This window comes from Gopherus flavomarginatus, chromosome 4, assembly GCF_025201925.1.
Source record: "Gopherus flavomarginatus isolate rGopFla2 chromosome 4, rGopFla2.mat.asm, whole genome shotgun sequence".
In the NCBI taxonomy this organism is placed as follows: Eukaryota; Metazoa; Chordata; order Testudines; family Testudinidae; genus Gopherus; species Gopherus flavomarginatus.
In genome coordinates, this window is record NC_066620.1 from 56928453 (window position 1) to 56955206 (window position 26754).

A 26754-nucleotide genomic window follows, 5' to 3' on the forward strand; every position below is an offset into this window, starting at 1 on the left:
ACTCTGGAGGCACTAGTGGCAGCTCCACAGTTAAGGATGAGCCTATATAGATTCAAAATAATATTGGCCATTTAATTGATCCAAGTGTGTGTACTAAGAATTTGAGACCAACTCATTATCCATGGGCCAGCCCATTGTTAACAACTTCTGGGTAGAAACAACTTGAACTGTTCTTCAGCTCCCTTGGGGGAGGGACTGAAAGGTCACTTTTGAGGGGACCTCTGAGTCAGTCACTTCCTTTCAATTTTTAGCCACAATGCTGCACAGTGCATTGTAACCACCGATGTTTATTGCCTGCCTCTTGAATTAGCTGGACCTCTGTATAATTACAATGTTAAGCAAACATGAAGCGTCCTTCCACATACAACCATAACCTCAGTAAAATTATCTGCCACAGGAGGTGGTCCATCTACTAGGTAGGTAGATAGAACTAATGTGTGTTTTTATAGTGCTTCCCATCCAACGAGCTCAAAGCAAATAGCCAATCAAGCCACCTAGGAGGTGGCTATTGTTGACCCCATTTTACAGTTGGAGCTAGTGTTACCAAGAGCTGCATCCGTACCCTGCCAGCCAGTGGACCCCTCAGCCCGGGCCTAGGTTCCCTGTACACTGCATGGACAGAATTACATGCCAAAGAAAGCGATTCACAAGCCAGCCTGCTGACTGGGAAGCTGCCTAAGCTAGGCAGTAGGAAATGCTGAGGAGATCATAGCTGTGACCCCTGTCCCAGATTTAGGTACCTAAGCTAGCTCAGCACTTTCTCATGAAGAATGATGGTGCCAGAGGGTATTCCCCAAGCTCTCATTGAAGCTGCTCCACTTCAGCCCAATGACTAATTTATACAGAGGGATGGATTTTAGTCTAGCGATTAGCACACACTCCCAGGAAACCTGTCTCCAGTCCCAGCAGCAATCTGTGTCATACATCTGGAACAGCTTCAACAGGAGACAGTGAGATTACCCAAGGACACCCAGGCAGGTGGGAGGCCTGGGTTCAAGACCCTGCTCCAGAGCAGAGAGGGGAGATCTGAATCTTGGTCTCCTAGGTCCTGGGTGAGCACTAGGGTCTTGCCCAGAAAGAGGAGAGTGGTGGGGCTCCTCCATCTCCCCTGGCTAGGTTTTGTGTAGGACCTAATTCACAAGGCATGCTCTTAAGTGGGACCTGAGACACCTACCAGGATCAGGTGCCACAGTATGTTCACCAGCAGAACCTTGGGAGTCTAGGGACTTTTGATGCCTACAGGGTTAGATGGTAGAGTTTTGAGGATCTAAATTTTGGAGGTGGATGCCCAAATCCATTTATGAAGCTGATGACTAATACATGAAAGCTGCACTAAGGCTGGGCATAGCTAGGACTCCTGCATTATAGCTACCAGACAGTGCTCCTTCCTACTGAACTGAGTTTTAATAGGATGATGGAGACACTGGTTCAGACTTGTCATCAATAAAAGGTGAAACACAAACTGGCTATAGTCTGTTTATTCATGGAAATGTTAAATCTGTAAGACAAAGTTAGGCTTCAGTGTGAAGTATGGGGCTGGAGCCACATACACTAGGGGTATGTCCACATAAACACTACAGCAGTGCACCTGCACTGGTTCAGTGTAGACACTACCTATGCCAGCAGAGGTGGTAGATAGACTGACGGAAGAATTCTTCCATCATTGATGTAGCACTCTCTTTACTGGGGGTTAGGTGGGTATAGCTTCATCTCTTGGGTGTGGATTTTTCACACCCCTGAGAGACATAGCTATCCCATGTAAATTCCTAGTGTAGACCAGGCTTCAGCATGTATACAGAAGCAAGGTAAGCTAGAGGATCACACTGCATCATGGTGCATAATGCAAGAGAATTGAAAAGGAGTAGTTCCAAGCAGGTTCTCTCTTTGGGTACCTGCTAGAGCAGTGATCAAGTTTGTACACAGCAGGAATCAACCCAATCAGCTAAGATACAGAGGAAGTTTTCTGCTTTACATTATGTAATTTTAATCCCCCCAAAGCTACATATATTTTTAGCCCTCAGTATGTTTGACATTGTTTCATAGGAAGTAAACACAAAAAACAACTAACCTCTCATTCACAGCAGTGTCTTGCACAAGTATCCCTTCAGGTAGCAGAATCTACAGAAAACCATTTTAATTTTGGTTCAATTACTTACAAAGAAGTATTAGCAGTTGCTGGAGGAATATATATTTTAGGACAAGTTTCTCAATACTAGAACAGTCCTTCTAAATTCATATTCAGAGAGGTTTTAAGTTAATGTTGGGGTACAAATATTAACTTCGATTGCTGAATCATGAGGGGCTGAGTCAAACTTGGGGTATTTTTTTTTTTTAAAAGGGACAGAAGGTTTCAAAACCAAACTAGGATGTGTGCAGTGCTACTTCCTTAAGATAATGCGGGCTATGGGGAAGAAAAGTTCCAGCAAGGCTTCAGTGCCAGAGCTCAGACAAACCGGCAAAGAGCAGGTACAGTACCCCCAGTAGGTGCTGGAGCACGGACTCGGAGGGAAAAGTTTTAAGTGGAGACACACTCTGGCTTGGTTTTATACCCTCCTCCCAAAGCGGTTTCTCTTCACCTTAACCGCACTCTGTGAGCCCTTTGTGCTCCCTTCCTTTGCCTAATCCACTCAACATTTAAAAAAACATTATGGCACAAACGTGCTACTTGACACCATCACATTGCTTACTCTGTTAGATCCATGTCTCTAGCGACTTTACACACCTCAAGGCAGGAATGGTTGGTGCAGTGTCTAGCACAGTAGGACATGGTAATAAAAATACTCATTATGTGCAGACAAGCTCCACCCCAGAGGGACATTAACCTTCTCCAATGCACATCCTCAAGCAAACTGTCCACACAGCCTTGTGGTTTTTAATTGATAACTATTAGCAGGCACGGGGCAGGGTATAAGTATAGCAGAACTGAAGAAGAGGGGAGAAAAGGTTACTGTATACTGTGAATCTTTATAGACAGGAAGGGCATTTAAAAAAAACCACCACCATGTCTACTTGAACAGCCATCTACAGTGGTAAAGTTAATAAAAAGCCAACAGGGTTACAGATAAATGTATTTTAATTAAGATTAAATATATTATTCCAAGGTATTTTAAATCGCACTTGTACTGTACTAAACAGCCAGAGGCAATTAAAAAAGTTCGGAAACTGAAAAGTTCTGACACCCAACACGCAACAGTAAATGCTGCCATTTAAAGCGACATACACCGCTCCCAAGAACAATTATATATATATATATATATATATATATATATATATATATATATATATATATATATATATATATATATATTTTAGAGAAAAGTCAAACTTTTTTGTAAGGACAAAATCTAAATCAAAAACTGGAAGAAATATTAGTGCCTGCCTTTATTTTGTACATTTTTAAATACAGGTTGGTTTTTTTAAAAAGCAAGGTACTTCTTAACTCCATGGCCTATATACTGTATGTACACAAGCAGAACATTTTACAAGTGTTTTGGCTGGAGCAGCACTAGCTAGCTATAAGCTAGTAGTGTGTTGCTGAACCAAATGCCAAGACAAGTTAAGCATTCTATAGCTTCTCTCTCCACAGTTGGTATGAGAAAAAAAGTGAATCATGTACATACAAACCACAGATTCAAAACAACACCCCCCCCAAACGCCACCATCCCTATTGGTTATGGAACTGTACAAGCTGCAACTAATCAATGGAAATCCTACTGCAATAAGTGATTTGAGAAAGATGCAACAGTAATCAAGTGCATTACCCATGCAGAATGCGCAGTTCACCTTTAGCATACCTGAACTCCCTCTCACTCTTTCAAAGCAAAGCTCCATAGAAACGTGCACTGTTACTGCAGATACGCACCAGTTAACCATCAGTATTTGTTTTCAGAGCACAAACTATGAAAATGCTTCAACAGTATCTATGAAATATGGCACGAGAGATTAAAGCTAAATTAGTTAAGGATCTGCAGGGACATTCTGCTTTTCCCTGAAAAACATAATTACAAAACTAGAATTAAAGCATGGAGGGTTTGCACACAAGTACCCCCAGATTAAACTAAAATGGGTTGTTCCTGGCAGTGATTTCCATAATATTAGTGCAACATTAATCCCTACACTTCACCAAAATGATTCAGATAATTGTTTAAATGCACTATGTGCAGATTTAGGTTTACAAAAAACACAAAGCAAAGCTGAGAGTTGTGCAGAAAACTGATTTCACTTTGAAGTCTACCCGTACAGCAAATCAGCAAACAAGATAAGAATTTATTCATCCTCTGGTTCAGTGCCAGAATCCCACCAGGGCTAGCAGTAGGTGGAGGGGGCACTCAGATTCTGCTTTGTGTCACTAGTTACATTTATTTTCAATTGCTATCCAGGGTATATCTTCCAATTTTGAAGTCAGACAAGAGGCTCCATTTTTACAGTACTGTTGTATTGATCTAGACTATGCAGCCCCACTGAAAACAAATGCCATTCACTTTTATTCACTACACTGTTTTAGGAAAGGGAATAAGTTACCTCTTGCATGACGACAGAAGAGAGACAACTTGTTTCAAGTTTTAATGGTGTAAAAATCTGACATCTGAATACAGTTTAAGGGAGAGACTTGCTACATTGCAAATCGTATCTGATTCTGCCCATTAAGGATGAGACTCCCTCTAATAACAAATCATCATAAATTCCCAAAGCACACAGACCAGGCAACACCATACCAACAACTGTTCAGACACTACGTGCTTGTGTGTGTAAGTAACAGTTTGGAGGTTTTGTATATGCAACTAGTGTGACTTTAGTCTAGGCACTGGCAGCCAGTGATTTCATTGGCTAACCTCTTGATGTCATTAAGGGCTGGGAGATCCTGTGCTAAGCCCAATGTGATCTTCATTACAATTGTGCAGCAGAAAAATCCGAGCTTCTAATGTTAAAGTTCACACACAAACCGTATAGATACACCAGACAGGGTAAAATACAGACTCAAAAGATCCATTATGTTTGAAGAAAATTCCGAATAAAATGATGTCTTCTGCACAGCCCCAGCCTCCGACACGGCAACATCTTTATCTAGTATAATAAACTCTGTAGTAAACTGTTTTTGATCTCCATAATGAGTAGGAGTTGTCAAATTTAAGGAGGTAAACTCCTCTCCCTGGGTACTGGTGGCTACCAGCATACACTTCTTCATGACAGTCTCGTCTGTATACAGGCACTATTTCATCTAGCTGAGGCTTGCTGGCATTCTTTTTGGCTTTCTCTTCACTGTTTTCTGTAGTGGAAAAATAAAGATCAGTCATTAAATATACTGGGAGATTTTATGCAAATAAAGAATAAAAAAATTCTTGGCTTGTTTTTTGTTTTGCTAGCCCAACAGGGACCAGGAAGACACAAATCAAAGTTATTTCAGTAACAAAATAAGAAGTATGTTTAACTATTTGGGAACTTTTTTTTTTTAATTTATTTTTTAGGAGGGAGGAGGGAGACTGAGGAACTAAGCATTCATGAGGAAGATCTGAGGTAAGATTTCTAAAATGAAGCATGGAAATTAGTCTCTATCCATTTTACAAAAATGAATGAGTGGTACTTTGTGGTGACATTACATTGCTAAGAAGGGGAAAACCAGCTTTTAGTTCAGTTTGATCATGGGTTTCTTCATCAATCATGCACTTTATGAATCCACTAATGTTAAATGATAAACAGAGCCAGGGCCTGATTTTCAAAGGTCCTGAGCCAACACAGCTTCCATTAAAGTCAATGAGAACAACTGCTGCTCAGCATCTCAGAGTTGAACCATAAGCAATTTTACAGCTTCTTGTCAGAGGATCTCAAAGCCCAGTTATTTCAGACTCCTCTCTTGAGAGCTGCTTTTGCTCAAGATCAGAGCTAATAGAACATAATGAAAAGACTCAGGGACTGTTGGCACAGTAAAATAAAGGTTAGCTGAGCTAACTGTTGAACTCCTGACAACAGTTAGGGTGGCTGACCTCCTGTTATTCATGTGAGCTGAAGAACAGCCCATTAAGTGAGGTGGCCTAACCTAATGACTAGACCACAGCTGGCTGAATTAAGGTCATAGCCTGAGGCATTTCCAGATGTGGTTCACTCAGTTGTAAAGTATTCACAGGTCATTTTGTTCACTTGTCTATGCAGAGCAGTGGTGTACCTGCAAGAAAACCCCTGTGCACAATTTTTGCAGGCAGGATACAGCACACCCGAAGGTGGCCTAGCAGTTCAGTGGCAGAGGACAGATGGTTGGGTCACAAGCTCCTGCAATGGCATGCCAGACTCCCCGGTGGCTGAAGGACAGGACCTGGGTCCAAGCCTTTGGCCATCCGGGTCATTGCAACATCAGGTCTTGGAAGAGAGGATATTGAGGTTAATTTCCTTCCTGGAAAATATGTCAGCAGGGCAGGAATTGCATCCTTTAGGGAAGTATTAAAGATATATAGAGACTTTCACCACCATGTCTTGAGTTTTGGTCTAACATATAGAATAGTGGAAGTGGGTATTTCATTGCTTGAGTCGTTTGATACTGGAGACTAGACAGTAAAGAATACTCATACATCAGAGACAGGAGAATGACACACAACCTAGTAAATCTTTTCTATCTCTGACTTTTAAGAGTGGTATCTCTCATGCTCCCTCACATCAGGCTACTTTAACTCACTTGCACTATCACCTGTTTTAATCATGCCATATCATCTACAGATGAAGTTTTCAAAGGGGCCTCTCTACCCAACCTCCATTGCTATGTGAACATGTACAAAAGGCTCCTTTTCTAGGTTTCAAATCACTGCACATAAGGCCTGCAATGCCAATAGGGAAAGGCAGGAAACCATCAGCTTTAGCAATGTCCAAAGATCGATTACAAAGAATGCTTTCACCATACTGTGTAGTTACTTCTCAAACTGACACTTGGCATTGTGACTTTTTGTGTTTAAGATTTTTTTTTTTTTTTTTTTTTTTTTAAGTTTCATGAAGGAGCGTTTCACTTAGCAGTGGCTTATCTTATTACCCTAGTTGGCACCAAGTGTTATCTGGGTTAATATCTAGCAGAAGCAGGGATGTCCAGATTTGCCTACCACATAGTCATATATTAGGAAATTCAACAGCCTAAAGGTCATGTCCTAAAACAAAGGTTTCCCTTAACCTTCAATGTGCAGATGCAGCCCCACAGGTCCCAGCATCAGCCCAGCATTACAAGCTTTGCACTTTACAGCTCCTTCTATCAAAGAACTCTCAGTGCAGAAATAATTTTGCCTCTCAATAGCCATATCCAAGATGGTATGTTTTACAGATTAGGAAGTCAAGAGAGTGGTTAAGTGACTTGCTCAAGGTGACAAAGTATCAGGATGAGAAACAAAATCCAGGCCTCTCCCCTTTGCCTTGATCACAATACCAAGATCATCCTTCCACCCCAGCATGCAATGTTTGAGCACCTTGTTCAAGATGGAGCATATCAACTCCAACAGTCTACATGAGCATCACTACAGTGTTTAAGGAACTTTTTTTTTTTTTAAATCACTTCTCTTACAGCCCCCAGATTAGAGGAAAAAAAAAATCAGCTTATCAGTTGAGCATTTAACAGCAGCAACATTTGTTTCCCTGGGTGTGTCTTTCACACCAAAAGAGAAGAGGACAAGATAGTAAAATAGAACCATAAAAACTGGCAACAGGGACCAAGGCATAAGCACAACAGAGAGACACGCACAGAGCCATGGCTCCTGAAGCCAAACAATCACCAGAATTGAAGTTTTCACTTTAAAAAGTTGTATTTCAGACCTTGTGGTTGCAAAATAAAAGCTTGAAATGTAAGCCAAGTGTAACCACGGCAGTGGTGTCTGCAGACAGCCTGAAGAAATGATTCTAAAGAAGTGTTAACCTCCTCATTTATTCCAATGCGGTGTTAACTTTCAAAGCCCTACTGCTCTGGGAGGACCCCCTACACACTGAGCATTGTGTAGTACCCTTGCTGTCAGCCCCCACTGCAGCTCTGTTGGGGTGTTGGTGGCAGGACCTCTTTGCTTGGGTGGGTAAGAACATTCCTCTCTCCTCTGGGCATTTTCCCAGCCTGCTTAAGGAGCAGCTGTCAGGACAGGAGGGAGGCTCTATCTTGCCAGAAGAAGTAGTAATAGTGACTCCTCCCTAAGCCATATGGGTGGCCCCTGCCAAGGGGTTGTGGGGACCAACACATGTGGATGCAACTAGGGCCATGACTGCCTTAGCCTGGCCCCAGGCAGATGTGGTACTTGAAACAACTATTAACTAAGATTTGGAAGGGATAGATTTCATTTTTAGAGGGATACCAGCTGTGCAGAGTGCGCGCGTGCACACACACACAAACAAAAAAAGACCCTTACATTAGAGTATGGCCAACAGACACCATTAAAAGCGTATATAAAATAAGCAAATATACCTTCATCTTCATCCTCATCATCACTGGATTCGCTGACATGCACACTGACTGCAGTGTTAGGGGAGTCTGTCCATTCAAAATATACCCCAAAACCAATGTCGTAATTGTCTGTAGCAAACTCCCAGAAGAGATATGACCCCTCTTCATGAGTTGGTACTCTGACTGTAACCACTTCTCCTCGGCCTACTGTGATCACAGAATCTGCATCTTGTCGGATCTTCTCTTTGAAGTCTTTTATCTGAGGTCGTGTCCACATGGATGGAGCTGCTATCACTGGAACAGATTCTAAAAAGGAGGGAAAAAGCATGGAAGGTGAATGACTTGCCTCTAAAAATACAGCTATTTTAACGTTATGTAATAACACGTCACTTCTGTAAGACATGGCACCATGCAGCCTCTGCAGGACAAGTCTCCAGGTTGCTTCCTAAATTGAGCTTTCATGCTACTACAGGACAAAGCCCTTTTAACAGAGGTCTAGCAAACTAACATGCAATACATCATGAAGCCTGCATTGTAACAGTACATATTACAAATCTGCCCCTTAGAACTAAGTCTGGCTGACTGTTTCATTCAATTTGCAGCTGCCTGCACATCTAAGCTGACTAACAATACTATCTAGCTTTATTTAGGCAAAATTTCATTCAAAGACATCACTTCAGGGCAGAGCAATATGGGTTACTATTTCAGTAAAAGGCACTGCTTCAATGACAGCTACACACGGTTATATAAACCCTTTAAACAAATCCTTGAAATGTAACTCCTAAACATGCAAGCTGTTTTATTTGATACGTGCTCAGTAGAACTGCTCCACATTTTTCATATAGGACCAAAAACCCACCCCCTAGTTTCTTGCTAGGGCCTGCCCAAATCTTACAAGGATTTTGGATGACGGTGGGCAAGTGCCACTGATAAGGCCAGGAATAGTGATAGACAGAACTGGGGTGTGGGGGAGGGAAGCTGGTAGTGAGTTGATTTTCCTCCTCCAGCTCCACAGACTTTTACAACAGGGCTGTCCCTGTGAGCCCAGGGAACAGTGAGAAGCTGCAGTCTGTTTGGCTGGAAGGTGGATGGATCTGGATCATGGAGAGCAGCGGCGGCAGGCGGAAAGGAGAACACAAAAGTTACTCCTTTAGAGTCGCTCCCTTTAGATACTTGGTCCTAGTGTCCATGAGAATATGCCCCCTGGCACATTCAACCAACAGGCCCCTACCCCCTTAAGACCCACTTGTGCAATCTATCCTATACAAAGAGAAGCTCTGCAACAGAACTTCGACCTTACATTCCTTCCCTCTACGGTCTTGTGTGTCAGTTATCTTCAGCTGAAGAGGACTGGATGGGGCTCTTTCGGGTTGCTGCATATTCATCTTTTTTCATAGGAACTGAGCACACTGCCTTTATACCCAATCCCTTCTGCCCTAGGAAAGGGAGAGAGTGCGCCCAAGAACCAAATCTAGCTCTGACATGGTAGTAGGGAGTGCTAACTACAGAGCCACAACCGCAATACCAGAGAGAGAGAAGCAACAGATCAGTCACTTACCTTATAGAACTGGGAGTTCTTTGAGCTGTGTGGTCCCTATCTGTATTCCATTGTAGGGGCGAATGCACTCTATGCATCCCGAGTTGGAGGATTCTTGTAAGCAGTGTCCGTTGGTCCGTGCATGTGCCCTTCCTCTCCTTGTGCCTCAGACCAAGAGATAATGGGCAGAACAGACCAACTGCCTCTCCAGTCCCTTCTCTACTATGAATCCAGGAATGATCCACAGCAGAGAGGAATGTGAAATACAGATAGGGATCACCTATCTCAAAGAACCTCCAGTTACTATAAGGTAAGTAATTTTTCTTCCAGTGCTGGCCCCTATGTGCATTCCGCTGTTGTTGACTGTCAGGCAGTACTCAGGTAGGAGGAGGGTGAGAGAATGCAGGCAGCAGACTTTCCCAAAGGATGCATCAGTGGAGGAGTCCTGTACCAGAGCATAATGTCTCATGAATGTGTGGCTGGAACTACATGTGGCTGCCTTGCAAACATCCAGAATAGGCACTTCCTGAACCACTGCCACTGATGTAGCTTTGTGCTCTTGTAGAATGAGCCCTTACCTCAGGAGGAAGAGAAAGAAGTGACAGCTGGTAGCAGAGTAGGATACAGCCTGAAATTCATTTAGAAATCTGCTGGGAAGAGACAGCGTGGCCTCAAAGTCATTCTGCTATAGCAAAGAAAATCTTAGATTTTCCAGTTGGTTTTGTCCTTTGTAGGTAAAAAGTTAAGGCCTGTTGAATGTCAGCAGAATGCTGTCTTCTCCTCAGATGTATGTGATTATGGAAAACCACAGCTGATTGACTGGCTTAAGGGGAACTCTGAAAGTACCTTGGCAGTGAACTTCGGATGTAGTCCTGATAGGACTTTGTCCTTATTACATATAGAGTATGGCGGATCCACCATTATGGCTCTGAGTTCCCCCACCCTTCTGGCTGAGGTGATGGCCAAAAGGAACATAATTTTTATTGATAGGTGATAGATGGAACATGTTCCTAGTGGTCTGAAGGGTGTTTCTAGTGGTTTCAGAGTGCTGAAAACAAGGATCAAGTCCCAGCAAAGGACAGGCTTCCTTACTGGTGGAAAGGTTCTGACTGGGCCTTTCAAGAATCTGTTAGTCAATGGGTGAGTGAAAACTGAGTAACCATTGAGGGTGGATGGCATGCACTGAATGCTGCCAGGTAGACTCTTATAGGACTGAGCAAGAGCCCAGTTTTGAGCGAGACGATAGCTCAAAATAAGGGGAATATCTGCAGACTCAGATATGCGTTTCATCTGTATCCATATGGGAAAAACACTTCCCCTTGGCTGAACAGCATTTCCTAGTGTACTTTTTTCTGCTGCTACGGATGGCTTGCATGGCTTCAGAGCAAGAACATTCTAGGTTGATGCCCATCCAAAATCCAAGCCATCAGATAGGTTGGGATGCTTAATCTTGCTCTTCTCCTGGGTCAAGAGCACAGGAAAGGACAAGATGCTGATCAGAGGGTGAGATGATGTAAGGAAATTTGGGAACCCAAACTGTCTGGGCTAATGGGGGCAATGAGGCTGACTTGTGCCCTGTCCTGTCGAATTTTTCATAGGACTCAACACAGGAGTGGTAAGGGAGAAAATTCACAGCCAGATGCCCTGACCAGAGGAGAAGATGACGATTGCCCTGAGCGTGTAGCTCTAGAACACCTTTGGAACAGCAAATGTTGCATCTCCATTTGGTTTGGGAGGCAAATAGTTCCCTGGTGGGACTTCCCTACTGAGTGAAGATACTGTTCTCTACTGAATCATTCAGCTCCGACTTGTGATCAGTGGCAAAATGCCTGGGAGGGTGTCTGCCAGCACATTCTGAGTTCCCAGAAGGTAAGCTGCCAACAAGGTAATTTGATTCCTGACACCTCAGTTCCATAGGGGGATAGCTTACACACAGCGAGAAATGGATCTTACCCTTCCTAGTTTGCTGATGTAAAGACAGACAATTGCCATATTATCTGACATTATGAGGACATGCTGGGACTGGATAAGTTGCAGAAAGGTCTTGCACACTTCTTGCACTGAATGATGATCCAGAGATTGATGTACTTCCTGGTTTCTTGGGGCATCCAACTGCCCTGTGCTACCTGGCTGTCCACACGGGCCCACACTCCTATCTCAAGAGGGAGGCATCTAATGACGGTCTTTTCCAATGTGGGGTATAGGAAGAGAACACCCACACATACTTGACTGGGATCCCTTCCATCAATTTAGAGATGACATTATTCTGGAAGGAACTGTCATTAAGATGTTTGCATTGTGTTTGGTTGGTGAACATGCTCTTTGGAGTCATGCCTGTAGGCAATGTAAGAAGAGTCTGGTGAATGGGATAACAAGTGCATGAAGCCACGTGCCCCAGGAGGGAAATACAAGCTTTGAGTGGTGCTCAAGAGTTGCGCATAACCTGGTCTATCAGGTCACTCATGGAGAAAAACCTATCCATTGGTAGATAAACTCTTGCCATGACTGAATCCAGGGTCGCCCCTGTAAAGTCTATGGTGTATGTCAGAGGGAGGATAGATTTTTTCCAAGTTTACACTGACTCCTAAAGAGGATAGGTGCTGAAGCATTAATGAGGCCTCCTGTGTCCTCACAACAAGAAGCAAATAATTGAGATAAGAGAAGACGGTGAGGACATTCCAGCTGACTTTGGTAAAGACCCTGAGGTGCAGGCAAGGCTGAATAGGAGCACCCTATATTGGAAATGGTTGGGACCCACCACAAATCTGAGAAACTGGCTGTGGTTGGGTGAACATTCATATCAAGAGCTGTAAACCAAATGTCCTTTTCCAGGAATGAGATTATTGATGCCAATGTGAACATGTGAAATATCAGTTTATGAAAAAAGTGGTGGAGACTGTAAAGATCAAGAAACGGTCTCCAATCTCAATTTAAGCAGAGATGCACTGGTCATCTGAAGCACAGTTAGAGGAAGTCCTGCCTGCTGACATGGATCCCCTAACACCAGCATCAGACCTCATTGTGGGATGCATTGTGGCCTTCTCTGTGAGGTGCCTTCTAAGCAGAGCTCCTACGCCTCACATGTACAGATAGAGACACAGGCAGATATTGCACCTAGCCAAGATGGGTGCCTCGCCAAGGCAGTAAAGGCAGCGTGATGGTCAGGAAACAGTGTTTGAAGCCCAGAGTTCGGGGAATAGTCCAATACTTGTAATGGGATATATGGGAAGTTTTCCCAAGGCAGGGAACATATCAAACTAGAAAAACTCTTAAAGTATAAACTTTCTAAAAGTATTAAAACCTATGTACAAAATTCACTGAAGGCAAACTTGAAATATTTACAGATCGAAGAATAATGACAAAGCAGCAGCTCTGGACCCGGGAGGTTCTGACCCAGGCTATACGGTGGCAAGAAGGAACTGGAGAGGCGGTTGGTCTGCTCTGCCTTTTATACCCTCAGTTTGAGGCACGAGGAGAGCAAAGGTGCACGTGCAGACCAATGGATGCTGCTTACAGGAATTCTCCAACTTCAGGTGCACGTAGCACACGTGTACCCACAGGGGAATACACATAGGGACCAACACTTAAAGAACTAGGCTCTAACAAAAAAGTCTCTGGTTTTTTGTTTAAATTAAGGAATCTAGTTTTAGTCATACCTTTTGGTCCATTCTCTAGTGCTTCTTCCAACGCATCTGGCTCCAACTCTTTTTCCGGGCTGTCTGTATTAGCATTGGCTTGTCCATTAATAGATGGGCTTTCTCCTGAGGCAGCTGCATTCATCTTTGGCATGGTAGTCATAGAAGCCCCTGCTGCTGCTGCCTCCTGCTGGTTTTGTAAGGCTGCCTACAGTTAGAGACACTAAGCTCAGTAAAAACAAAGTAGTCATCTTGGGAGTTTTTCCTTCACTATCAAAACATCTTAACCAATTAACATTTCAGAATGTAGACCAACATTTTTCCAATCTGGAGACCTAAAATTAAGCATTTACATCAAGTGGCCTGATTTTTAGATGTGCCGAGCATACACAGCTCCCATTGCAATCAGAGAGTTACATGGAGTCAGGCCATTTGGATCCAGAGGCTGAAAAAAGGTTTCAATTGAAAACACTGACCATTTTCAAATTGACTGGAGGCAGCTAGTGGTAATTTGTTTTCACACCTAATTGGAGAAATGATGAAGTGGGCTTTAGTCCACAAAAGCTTGTGCTCAAAAAAAAGTGTTAGTCTGTAAGGTGCCACAAGTACTCCTGTTCTTTTTAGTAATCACTATAGTAATTCTGCTCACCAAAAAAATTGTTTTTAGAAAAGGCATACACAGAATTTATCACATTTACCGGCCTTTAATATTTAGCCGGTTGAAAGGGTCTCTTTTGAAATCAAGTCAACTTTTTAAAAGCAGAAGTAGTACTTGAGGGCCATATTAAATCCCCTGCCAGTTTATGGGTTTACAATATCAAATCTGTGTGAATTTGAGACTAAGAGCAAAAGAAGCCCACAGAACTAAAGTAGACAGCAGCTGTGGAAAGCAAGCCAGAAAAATGGCATTCCAAGGCACAGACTGAGGATGCTTTGCACACAGAACAAAGCATAAGCACTTTACCAGCTTCAAAAAAGGTCTCAATGGGACGTTAAGTGGTACATAGATTGTGTGTGGACCCTTTGCAAATGATTTAATTCACCGAAAGAGAGGGCGAATTGTACCATGTAATAATTTATAGTTACATTTGGAATTAGCCAGTGGGGAAGTCTTTTGGATTTAGCAAGAAAGGTTTATTCCTGAAGAAAAATTGGAAACCCAACCAATTATAGAATTGGTGGGAAGAGCAAATGTATTTATATTTATGCTCATCAAGGGATCAGATTTATATGGTACCAGCCTTTATGAAAAGCAAAGAAAAACAAGAGATGGCTAGCAACAGATGTGATCTGACTTCTAATTCCTTAAAAGACTTTCCCATGAATGGGTCTGAATTAATGTCTTACATTTCCAGACTTTCTGCATTTTAATGTATATTTGTTGCCTTCTGAGCCCAGATAACATTGATACGGGCACATTAAACTATTGAAGTACACACATTATTGCAGAGTGCTTAACATTTGATGTCCAAGAACTCTAACAAGGATTAAGTGATTGGCAAAGTCACTTCAGACAAGTCAAAGGTTAAACTGTCTACTTAGAATATTCTTAGTCAATGGCTGTTTTAGAAAACTACAGGAAGAGATTAACAAAGAAGCTCTGGTATTTGAATCGGATAGTGTCAGCCAACCACAGGCCACTTTTTAAACTTTCAGAGTCACTACCTCTTTGACCCAGGATAACAAAAGTGCATTCGCACCTCTGATAGAAAGGCTGGATCAGGGATACCAATGACCCTGTACCTCTCAGATATTCTACTATACCTGTTGCTGTGCAAGCTGGACTTGATACAGCTGCTGCATGTACTGTTGATAGTGCTGTTCTTGAAGCTGGCGAATTAGTATCTGCTGCTGTTCATAGTTGCCTGGATACTGCTGGGCTGCATATTGCTGGAACTGAACAGCAGTCTGGGAGTTCAGTGCTGCCATTATTTGTTGCCTAAATTGTCGGGAGCAGAGTATAAAGATTACAAATGGCTGGAGGTATCAGCAAGTTCACTATTTTTAACTGGCCTCAAACACAGTGAACTCAGTTTCTTGTGCCAACTAATTAATACAGATGGGACAAAGCTAGGAAATAATGCAACTGAGATTTCTCCCATCTAAAATATGCCAGTTGAGAAAAGTATTAGCAAGAGGCCAGCTTGTTAGTTTCTACTGACTGCTTGAAAACCCCATTTAAAGTGTTAAATCAATAGCTGCCTTGCAAGGCACACCATGAGTCACCATTTGAAGTCTGATAAACCAGAAGGAAGCGCTAAAAAGCCAGAATATTGCATTTTTCAGATTTTGAGGCCAGAAAAAAGGGTTTGGTCTTCAAGTAAACACACACAATCCCAACAGTCCTCCAACACAGAAGGCATCAAGGACAGAGTGCCAAAGTAGTCCTATGTCAATGCTTTGTGGTGAAGACAAGAGTTCTGTACAAAAGGAAACATACATTGTGATACTAGATCTGCCTCAAATTCCCTGGACAACCTGTACTCAACCTGATAGGGAAAGTATAACTGACTGGCCAGATTCAGGGGAGGATAGAGAACACTGCAAGATGGAACACTGAGACAATAGCAGGTTTAATTGGTAACACTTTAGGCTTATTACATGGGTTAGTTCTGAGTGGATTTGTACTTTCTTCCTTTTCTACAGGAATTAAATAGGAATTTGATCAGACACATGGTCCATTTAGTCCAATATCCTGTCTCCAACTGTGGCCAGCACCAGATGCTTCAAGAGAAAGGTGAAAGAACCTGGCAGTAGGCAGACATGGGATAATTTGCCCCAACCCATTACGTCTCATCCTGATCTCTAATAGTTACAGACTGGCTTAAACCCTGAAGGATGAGGTTAATATCTCTTCCACAAAATGTTTGACACCTCTGGATATTCTTGATATCAATATATATATTCAATCCCTTTTCCCCGCCCCCTTAAAATTATTTGCATCAACTTCCTGAAGCCATGAGTTCCACAGTTTATTTACATGGTATGTAACCAAATATTTCCTTTTACTGGTTTTGAATTTCCCACTTTACATTTTACTGAAAGTCATCTTATTCTTGGGTTATGAGACAGGGAGAACAAACTCCTGATCTACATTCTCTGTATCATTTTACACACTTTTATGATGTTCTCTCTTATTTACCTCCTTTGTAAGATGAGCAATCCCAGTCTTCTCAGTCTCTTCATACAAAAGATTTTTCCAGGCCTTTGATCATTCTCATCACCATTCTCTAAATCCTCCTACTTCTAGACTATCCTTTTTGAAATAGGTGCCCAGTACTGCCCATAGCATACGCGATGAGGCTGTATCACTGACTTATACAAAGGCATAATAATATTCTTTATTATTCACCACCCCATTCCTCATGCATCCCAACATCTCATTTGCTTTTTGACCACAGCTGCACAGGGAGCAGAGGTCTTCATATACAACGGTTGAGTTAACAGTTACTTTAGAACCCTGTAAAGTGTCATGGCAGGTCCACACTGAAAACACTGCATTGGTGTAGCTGTGAAGCTGTAGTGCTTAACTGAAGATGCTCTCTCATCACCATAATTAATCCACCTCCCTAAGAGAGGATAGCTATGTCTATGGGAGAAGCTCTCCTATCAACATAGCGTTGTCTACACATAGGAATTACAGTCAGTATAACTGTCACTCAGGGTGTGGATTTTTCACACTGCTGAGCGATGTACTTATATCGACATAGGCCTGTAGCGTAGACCTGGCCTTGAAAAATTCTCTCTGGAATGTGTATTACTTTGCATTTATGGAAACTGAATATTGTTTGTCATGTTGCCCATTCACCTAGCTTTTTTGATCTTTCTGAAGTTCCTCTCAGTCTGCTCTGGACCTGAATAACCTATATAACTGACATCTGCAAATTTTACTACCTCACTACTCACTCCCCTTTCCAAGTCATAAATATATTAAACAGAGAACCTCGTACAGAACACGGAGGCATGACGAAATTAGACATTTTTAATCAAAGAGAGGGAAAGAAGTTTTAATTAACTAGTATTCTCTTATGCCCTGAGTATATGATAGATGGATCCCATGTTCTCAGGATTTTGATGTGTTTGTACTGCTAAATACAATGAAATATATTGGCTTTTTAAAAAAAGTTAAATCTTTACATCACAGAATTTGACCAAATTTTAATCTTGGGCACAAAGTTTCAGCTCTTTAGTGGTCTGATTTTTAGAGGTACTGAGCAGACAAATTCCATGCAAGTAAATGGGAGCTGCAGACACAGCACCTCTGAAAATCCAGCCATTTTAGGCAACAAGGTTTGAAAATTTTGGTGCACGTACGCAGAACTGAAATTGAGAAACATGATTATACAGGTCTGTCGCATCTCAGGCGGGGGTTCCGTTCCACGGTTATCACGTAAAACAAAAACCACGTAGAGTCAGAACCCCCAAGCCTTTTAAATGCCCCCACCCCTGCCTGTCCCGCCGCCGGAGCTGCAGGCAGGATTTAAAGGGCTCCGTCAGGCTTCCCACCCTGGTAGGGAGCCCGGAGGAGCCCTTTAAATCCTGCCCACAGCTGCAGTGGCGGGACGGGGGGGCATTTAAAGGTCCTGAAGCTCCACGGTGGCTGGAGCCTCAGGCCCTTTAATTCACACCAGGGGCTACACCAGCCACCTCTGCAGCTGGGAGCCCTCTGAGTGATTTAAAGTGACTTAAAGGCCCTGGGACTCCCAGCCACGCCCCCTCCGGGACTCCAGGTCTTTCAGCATAAGTTGAAATCGCGCATGTTAAATGCACATAAGTTGCGAGAGACCTGTACAACTCTCTTCAAAGTTAACAACTTGGGTTCAATACTCAGTATAGACAGGGCTTCAAATCACAATTCAAGAACCTTCTCATAGGGACACTCAAACTTTCCTCAACTGTTGGTAGCATTAGCAACTTGCCAAGAACCAGAGGGCTGCAAATTTGCATAAAAATGCAGCCCCTGAAACTACAGAGCCCAGAATGAATCACCCTTCTTCACAGCTGCTTTCTCCCTTCACTCTCTCTGTAGAGCCACTGATGCAATCATGTCAAATTAAGAGGGTAAGGCATCTACCATTGGGTTAAATGCTTAATAGTCCAAATCTTCTTTTTAAGGCAAACTAAACAGTGATTTTGCTCAAAATGCAGCACTGCCCGCTGGGATCTGCACCTCTGTAAGATGCGTAGCTGCAGTTCTCATTGTAGAACTCCATATGCCATATCTGATCCACACACAGACTGCTCCTGACCAAAACTTTTGGTATTTGTTTATGGTATAACTATACCAAAGCAAGCACAGAATGAAAGGCAACTATTCCAATAGCATGGATAGCAATTTTCTTAAATTTTGTCTATTCCAACAACTCACTTCTGCTGTTCCATCCGGAGCCTTTCCTCCTCTATTCGCCGCCTCTCTTCTTCTTCCCGTCTCAGTCTTTCTTCCTCCTCTCGTCTACGTCTCTCTTCTTCCTTTTGTAAACGCTCTCGCTCTTCCTCTTCACGACGGCTCTGTTCCTCCTCTTCCCTCCTGTGACATCCATTCAATGACACTTCAGCATCTCCACAATCCTAAATTTAGTTACTTTTACCATTTTGTCATCTGCGGGAAAGTCAAATATTATGTCTACATGGCCCTCACTGGGATACATGGCTTAGTGTTCCTTTTCATATATATGACAAGGCATTCAGTGTTTCACACATTGCCCCATCCCCTCTAACCTGACAGGCGTAACATCCTTCTGAAGATATGGAGAAGAAAGACTATTGTCTGAGCTTTACTCAGCTGTCACCGGATTTGCCACAGGTAAAATTCAGAATCATAATTTGATGATCACTCTAACCCACTAAGTTAGTTTGCTGACAAAAGTATGGTAGAACTTGAAGCTAAATGGCAGGAAACTTGAGCTCAGCCACAACCACTCCTCCCTCCCCTATGTTTGCCAACTACTTAGAAACTACTGCAGAGTCTATTTAACAACACACGAGCTGCTGTATAAACCTGCTGTCCAATAGGTCAGGAGGCCCTGCTGCGCTCTGCCTCTTCCACTCCCTGCTCCGCCCTTTCCTCCCCGAGACCCCACTGACCAGGTGAGTCTGTCCCTCCTCTCCTCCCCTACACTACCCCCCCCCCCACCTGCTGCATCCCTCCTCACCTCCACCCTCATCCCTCGCAAAACCACACGATGCTGCATAACCTCCTCGCCACCAACCTCTCCCTGGAAGCTGGCAGCTGGGGAGGGGGTGGAGGCAGTAGGGTGACCAGTCAGCAAGTATGAAAAACCGGGACAGGGGGTGGGGGATAATAGAAGCCTATATAAAAAAAGGACCCAAAAATCGGGACTTTCCCTATAAAAATCGGGACATCTGGCCACTGTAGGAGGCAGACACCTAGGCCAGCAGTCCAGGGTGGGGCTCAGGCCAGCCTGGGATCCCCTGGCCATGGGGGGGGGGGGGGGGGGGGCGTGTGTGTGTGGAAGGAGCAAGGTAGGGGTGGGCCCGGGGGACTAGCCTCCCCAAAGAGGGATTTCAGCTGCCACCCATGCCCACTGGAGAATGGTAGGATAGGAGATTTTAGGCATTTGCTCATTACTTTATATTCTAGTTGTTCAGTGTGTCAGAGTTGGAAAGTTATTTTTAGACAGACTCAGTTCCTCACAAAGATATTACAAGTGTCAGTAGAAATAGCCAGGCACTCTTAAGAGGTTTAGTTTTCTTACCTCCTTCCTTCAAATACTCACTTATCACTGAAATGGTAAAAAAAGGCTTAAGGAGTGTGAATGGTATAAGGCAATTTGGGAGTCGATCACTGACAAAGCTAAGGGCCTGCAACTGAAGCTAGCTGTAGTTTTGCCTGCACACAGAGGAAGACAGCTCCCTTCCACACAAAAAACCCCCCCAAAAACACAACTTCACCTTTTCTTTTCTTGTTCTTCTTTCTCTATTTTATGGGAGGTGACATATGTTGAAAAGAGATGACAACACCTATTAAGGAGCTGTACAAATTCTGCCATGGCTTCCTGTTTTGACATGTTTCCAAGGGCTGCCCATTCTTTCCTGGGAGAAACAAAAAATAATACGCCTAAGAGCATAAAATGTTAGGAGAACATATAACCATCTTCTCAAGCTAGTAGTCAATTCCCAATCCAATAAACACAAAAGGAACCAAGGCTGAAATTAGACACATTTTAAACTATGGTGCACAAGAGACTTGGGACCAAGTGTGTCTATCTCATACTAACTGGAGAAAACAGAGTTTTTCTTCTTACAATTGACGACATTTCAACCGGAAGACTTCATAGCTGTTTTTCCTCCCTATCCGACAAGGTTTTTTTCTGCTCATCCCTTTTTTTAATAGTGTAACATTTATGAAGGGATTTTGTTAAAATATTGCAAGCAAGTCTCTAACGCACACCATTAAACCTAACTATAACTTCACATCATACTTTGAAAATTCCAAAATTCAGATAAACTGGAAACAGGCATTTGATGTATTATCCCCCTCTTGCTTCTGTTCTATGTTATGACTGATTATCTTCAATTGGCTAGATCTATACAATTTATCTAAGCCATTTCTGTTATGCCATGTCACTATTTTGATTAGTTAATGCCCCAAAATCTCATTAGATTCATGAAGAATTAGAGGATGCTGAGCATTCCTGGGTTTCAAGTCTAAACAATTCTATTCTTATATTTGTCTAGTAACTCTGATGTCAGGTGCATGTATCTGAAGAACTCCCCCTTCCACCAATTTATTTACATTTCCAGACAGTACAATATATTTGTTTTGCTACTGTTGAACCAAGATTATGTTAACTGCATTTCTCTTACTGTCTGTTTGAAGTATAGGCCAATGAAAGAGACAAACTACCTCCTATCATTTCCCAGCACATCAAAGAATCCAACTTCAGGGCAAGTGTCCGGATTGTAGGGTCCCAACAGAACCTGCTTGTGTAGTGCCACAAGTTTAAGTTTTTCTTCGTATGTTGGATGAAAGGCTTTGCCATCTTTCTCTGCCAAAGCAAAGAGAACAATTTGGTATTAAAATTTATTTATTTATTAAGAGATAAACTTACACCAACCAGTATGAAAAAGTCTCACAGAACTGATAGGGTAACCTATCCCTTAAGTGTTCTCAATTTTTTGCCCCACAGGAAATTATCTGCCCCTTGACTTGTTAAATACAAGTCATAAGTCCTATTATTTGGTCAAAATTAAGCAAATTTGTCCAGAATAGAAATATTCAGCTGTAGTTATTGCAACAAAATTATAAAGCGTTTTAAATAATGTATCCTAGATTGCATCTTTAGCAAAAAAATATGGTAATTAACATCTAAATATTTAAGTTACATAGACCAACACTGAATCAATTGGATCTATACTATTCAAATATTTAGGAGGCTTCTTATTGTGAATTTTTCACAAGCATGCTTCCCAAGTCCCCTATAATGGCATGGGGATGGGTTTCTGTATAAAAGAACTAAGATTTTTATTTTACATTCCACAGAGTTTTAAACACTGTTCTGTGTGTCTTAGTGCCTCTTCTGCACCAGGAGCATAGCAGCTGACCGGACTCCAGGTGACTTCTCCCATCTCCCGGCTGGGAGGAAGCTGAGCTTCTGGTGGGGAGCTGCATGGGGCCCTGGCTCTCAGCCTCCCACACTGGCCCTCTTTAATCAGTGGAAGCACTCTTGGTAAGGACACATACCACTGTCAGGAGGGTACTGTGGACATCAGTCACCACAGTAATTACTGCAGTGGTTGTAAGTCAGGGGTAGGCAAACTTTTTGGTCCAAGGGCAACAGCTGGATGGGGAAATTGTATGCAGGGTCATGAATGTAGGGCTGGGGCAGGGGGTTGGGAGGCAGGAGGGAGCATGGGGTGTGGTGTGCAGGAAGGGACTCAGAGCAAGAGGTGAAGGAAGGGGCTCAAGGCAGGGGGCTCAGGGCAGGGGGTTGGGGTGCAGAAGGAGTGTGGCAGGGGGCTGGAGTGCAGGAGGGGGCTCAGGTCAGCGGCTTGGGGTGCAGGACAGATGTGGCAGGGGGGTTAGGGGCTGAGGGAAGGAAGCTGGGGTTTGGGTTGGAGGGGTTCAGGGTGCAGGCTCCAGACTGGCACCGCTTTCCTCTAGCAATCCGGGGTGGCAGCGGTGCACAGGGGGGCTAAGGCAGGCTCCCTGCCTGCCCTGGTCTCGCGCTGCTCCTAGAAGTGGCCAGCATGTCTGGCAGTGGCTTCTGGGGGTGGGGTGGGGCAGGTGGCTCTGCCGCACAGAGCCCTCACCTGCGGGTACCACCCCCAAAGCTTCCATTGACCGCAGTTCCACGTTCTCGGCCAATGGGAGTTGCAGAGGGCAGTGCCTGCAGGCAAGGGCAGCGCACAGAGTCCTCTGCCCCCACCCCCCAGGGGCTACAGGGACGTGATGCTGGCTGCTTCTGGGAGCCTGGCAATCCTGCAGGCCAGACTGAAATGCTGACTGTCTGGATCTGGCCCGCAGGCCGTAGTTTGCCTTCCCCTGCTGTAAGGCGACCTAACCTAAGTTGATTTAGTGTAAACATGCCCACAGTTTCAAATCAGTTCAGTTACCGTGAATTTTTTTCTTAAATAAACAAACAAGAACCATGGCTGATATACCACTGTGATAGGCAACACTGTAGGAAAAACAGAAGTTAAATGTTATGTCCAGCTATATGAATTTAATTGTAATTATCCACCAGATAATTTCTGAAAATAGCTCTTGGTCCATGGATCATTTGTGAGCACTTTATTGCAAGTATTTGAATGTTAAAATAGATAAAGTAAATTTGACTCTTAAAAACAGGTTTCTAGCGTGAATACTCAGGTTGAAAATGCTATTTACATACAACGATTATCAGAAAATCCAAGCTAATCTAAATGGAGATGACTGTCCTTAGTCATGATAAGGACAAGGGCACTAAGCTAACATTATGTCTAGGTTTATATGCAAAGTACACTTTCAGACCACTAAACCACATGGGCAAATCTAATAATGGGCAACTGTGTACCTGTAACTCTTCATTGTTGAATGCTGTAGCATAGACAGATTGTGGGTGTTTTTACCATATATTGTCTAACACTGCCCTTAGAATTAGTATCTGAGCCCATCTCAGAGCACGGTTAATAAAGCCTATTTCTAAAAGGAGTCGAGAATTACAGAGCTACATTTTCCTAATGTAGATAAGCCCTCTGATGACCAAACTCCAAATATGAAGTGAAGCTGAAATCTGTATTGACAAAGAAAGTTCCCCAAGGGAGAAAGAAATAAAAAGCTAAATGAAAAAAAAAGATCAGACAACTTTCCACTGAGAGATTAAGAGGATGGGGGGAGGAGAATATTCAGTGACTTGTTCATAATATAAATGGAAGTACCTAGCAAATGGTATTCTTCTGAGTCAGTCAAGAGAATCTGAGCTTCTAGATTACATGCTACCTGTTTCTTGTTTTAATCGTGTGTGCTCCAAGCTCTAACCACCCATCACACTTAGGTCATGTATATACTGCAGAGTTTTGTTGGCAAAAGGTAAAACAGTGGAGGCGTACACACTGCAATCCCACTTTTGGTGACAAAATAAAACCACTTTAACAAGAGACATAGCACTTCTTGCACAAAAGTGTTGTCAAAGTGCCAGTGTAGATGCTGCCGTTCATTACATTAGTAGACATAACTGGCCTCCCCCAGTATCCCACAATGCCCACTGTGACTGCTCTGCTCATGGTTTTGAACTCTGCTATCCTTCAGGCATGCACTCCTACCCTTTCAAAGCTTCAGAAAGTGTTGACATTCCTCAGCCTGGAGAGCTCACAGAGCTGCTGAGAAGGCTGTGGGAGAATTCAGAGGGAATCACAGAACCTTTAATGTGGAATTGGCAGGCAGGCAGAGCAGGCTGCTGCTGCTGCTGCTGCAGGGTGTGGGGAGGAGAGACTGTTCTGCTGTGCAAGGAGGGGTTGGGGAGGGCTGATATGGGAGGGTGTTCCCCTCCCCCAAGTTTGGTAGTTCAGGCTGCTGTCTGAACTTAGAGACAGCATGCTGACACTCTCGCCCAATGGACACACAAACTGTCTCTCTCACATATATACTCCTACAACACACACGCTCCCTGTCACACACTCCCTCCCCCCACATACACTTCAGTTGAAAAGCAGCTGGCAATCTAGTAGGATGCCCAAGGAACAATGGGATTGAGAAACCTGCAACACGTGATGCTGTACCTGCCCCATGAGGCATTGCAAACCCTTCCAAAAGCACCCTGCAGCCATTTGCACAGTGGGATAGCTACCCACAGTGCACTTCTCTCTGCGTCGACACACTCTACCGACGCAAGGAGCATAGTGTGGATGCACTCTGCAGATACAAGGAGCACTTTAATTAAAGCGACATAACTTTTGTCGACAAAACTCTACAGTGTAGACAAGACCTTAGAACCTTAGCAGTTAAACTGTATCAGATGATGAAATTGAGCAGCTGAAACTGTCTGCACCAGTGTGCATGGAAAGAGCTACAGTCCTCTGAGTCTTGCCAAATAGGCTCTTCAGTGCCAGGTTTGTCAAGCATCCATGAGTCACAAACCTTTGACAGCCCTGAATATAATTACTGGACAGCTCTACATGGTAAAATTAAACTTTTGTTTCAATATATATTTAGTGCTTGCGAGTGGTTCCAGACCAACACTGGACAATGTGTTCCCCTATTTATCCAGAGAAGGTACATACCGAAGTCAGCAACACTACAAGCTTCCCCATCCATTTCCATTGATATACCTCAACTATGACCTAGGAAAACTACTCCAACGATGGCAGAAGGATATGGTCATCTTTATCTACTCCTGTCCACTACAGACTGAACAGAGACCCAACAATTACTCAGACCACTCAAATGCCAGACATAGTGACTTTCAGTTACTAACAATGTAGGCTTGACTTAACTGATGTTTAAGATGTAAAAGCTCTGTGTAACTGGCCATTATCAATCCCCTAGCCATTCAATCCTCCATACAGCTTTTCTTTATTGTGTTAGCATCTTGATTAAGTGATAACACCCTAGAGATCCACTGAACACTCAATGAGTTGTCCATTGAGACAACTCTTCAAACAGGTTAGTTTCTAGGCCAGGAGTTGGCAACCTTTCAGAAGTGGTGTGCCGAGTCTTCATTTATTCACTCTAATTTAAGGTTTCATGTGCCGGTAATACATGTTAACATTTTTAGAAGGTCTCTTTCTAGAAGTCTATAACTAAACTATTGTTGTATATAAAGTAAATAAGGTTTTTAAAATGTTTAAGAAACTTCATTTTAAGTTAAACTAAAATGCAGAGGCTCCCGGACTGGTGGCCAGGACGTTGGCAGTGTGAGGCCGCTGAAAATCAGCTCGCGTGCCATAGGTTGCCTACCCCTGCTCTAGGCTAAAGTTAAAGCCAGGCCTATTAACAATGCATGCAAGACTGTTTAATATTAGTCTGCAAGTATGGCATAACTAAGAGAAAGATTAAACCATTCAAATGAGCTAAAAATGGAAAGCAGTTGAAGATGCAACACACACAGAAACAACTGTCTCCCTTATAATCACAGAAAATTTAATTTACTGTTTCATTATTGTCAAGTAGTATATCTAAAATGGAATATATGCTGGCAAATTAAGACTCAAGAAAGAATGCAATGAAATATGCTTAAAGAAAGGAGTATTGGCATATTGTTTATATATAGCTAAATATCACAACTGACCATTGCTTTTCATTTTATAACTTTAAATATTGAAAATTCTTCACCGAGAAACACTGCACAAGATACTCATAACACTCCCTCTCAGGCTTCTATTCAATTACTGCATCCATTCTATGGCAAGGAGTCCCATGGGACACAGTTAATTTTGAGTTGTTAGAACTGCCTCAAAAATATGTTTTTCAGTTGGTGTTTTTTGGAAGTGACAAGCCACAATATTACAAGAATGACTTAAAACCTAATTACTGTCTAATCTATGTACAGTTATTAGCACTCACCCTTCCAGAATATGTTGAGGAGGCAAGAAAAGCAGAAATAAAAATCCCAGTTAGGGAAAGTTAATCAAGGTTATCAGCAAGGCTGAGCACCATTCCACTTACCGTATATACTTGTTCATAAGCCGAATTTTTTTTTAGTAAAAAAGGGAAGCACCAGAGAAGGAGGTTGGTTTATGAATGGGTATAG

At 43.0% G+C, this 26754-nt stretch overlaps 1 protein-coding gene across 1 annotated transcript in view; it reads right to left on the reverse strand.

Annotated features, from left to right (window-relative positions):
- Nucleotides 1-3055: 3055 nt before the first annotated feature.
- Nucleotides 3056-26754, reverse strand: part of ACBD3 (acyl-CoA binding domain containing 3) — a 36018-nt gene continuing 12319 nt past the window's right edge. Inside the window, exons 2-8 of the mRNA XM_050948565.1 lie at nucleotides 21432-21573; nucleotides 20477-20617; nucleotides 18933-19091; nucleotides 15329-15503; nucleotides 13586-13772; nucleotides 8414-8698; nucleotides 3056-5266 (exon numbers count right to left, since the gene is read on the reverse strand). Coding sequence (XP_050804522.1) covers nucleotides 5061-5266; nucleotides 8414-8698; nucleotides 13586-13772; nucleotides 15329-15503; nucleotides 18933-19091; nucleotides 20477-20617; nucleotides 21432-21573 — 1295 coding nt within the window. The 3' untranslated portion in view covers nucleotides 3056-5060. The remainder of the gene's footprint in view (nucleotides 5267-8413; nucleotides 8699-13585; nucleotides 13773-15328; nucleotides 15504-18932; nucleotides 19092-20476; nucleotides 20618-21431; nucleotides 21574-26754) is intronic.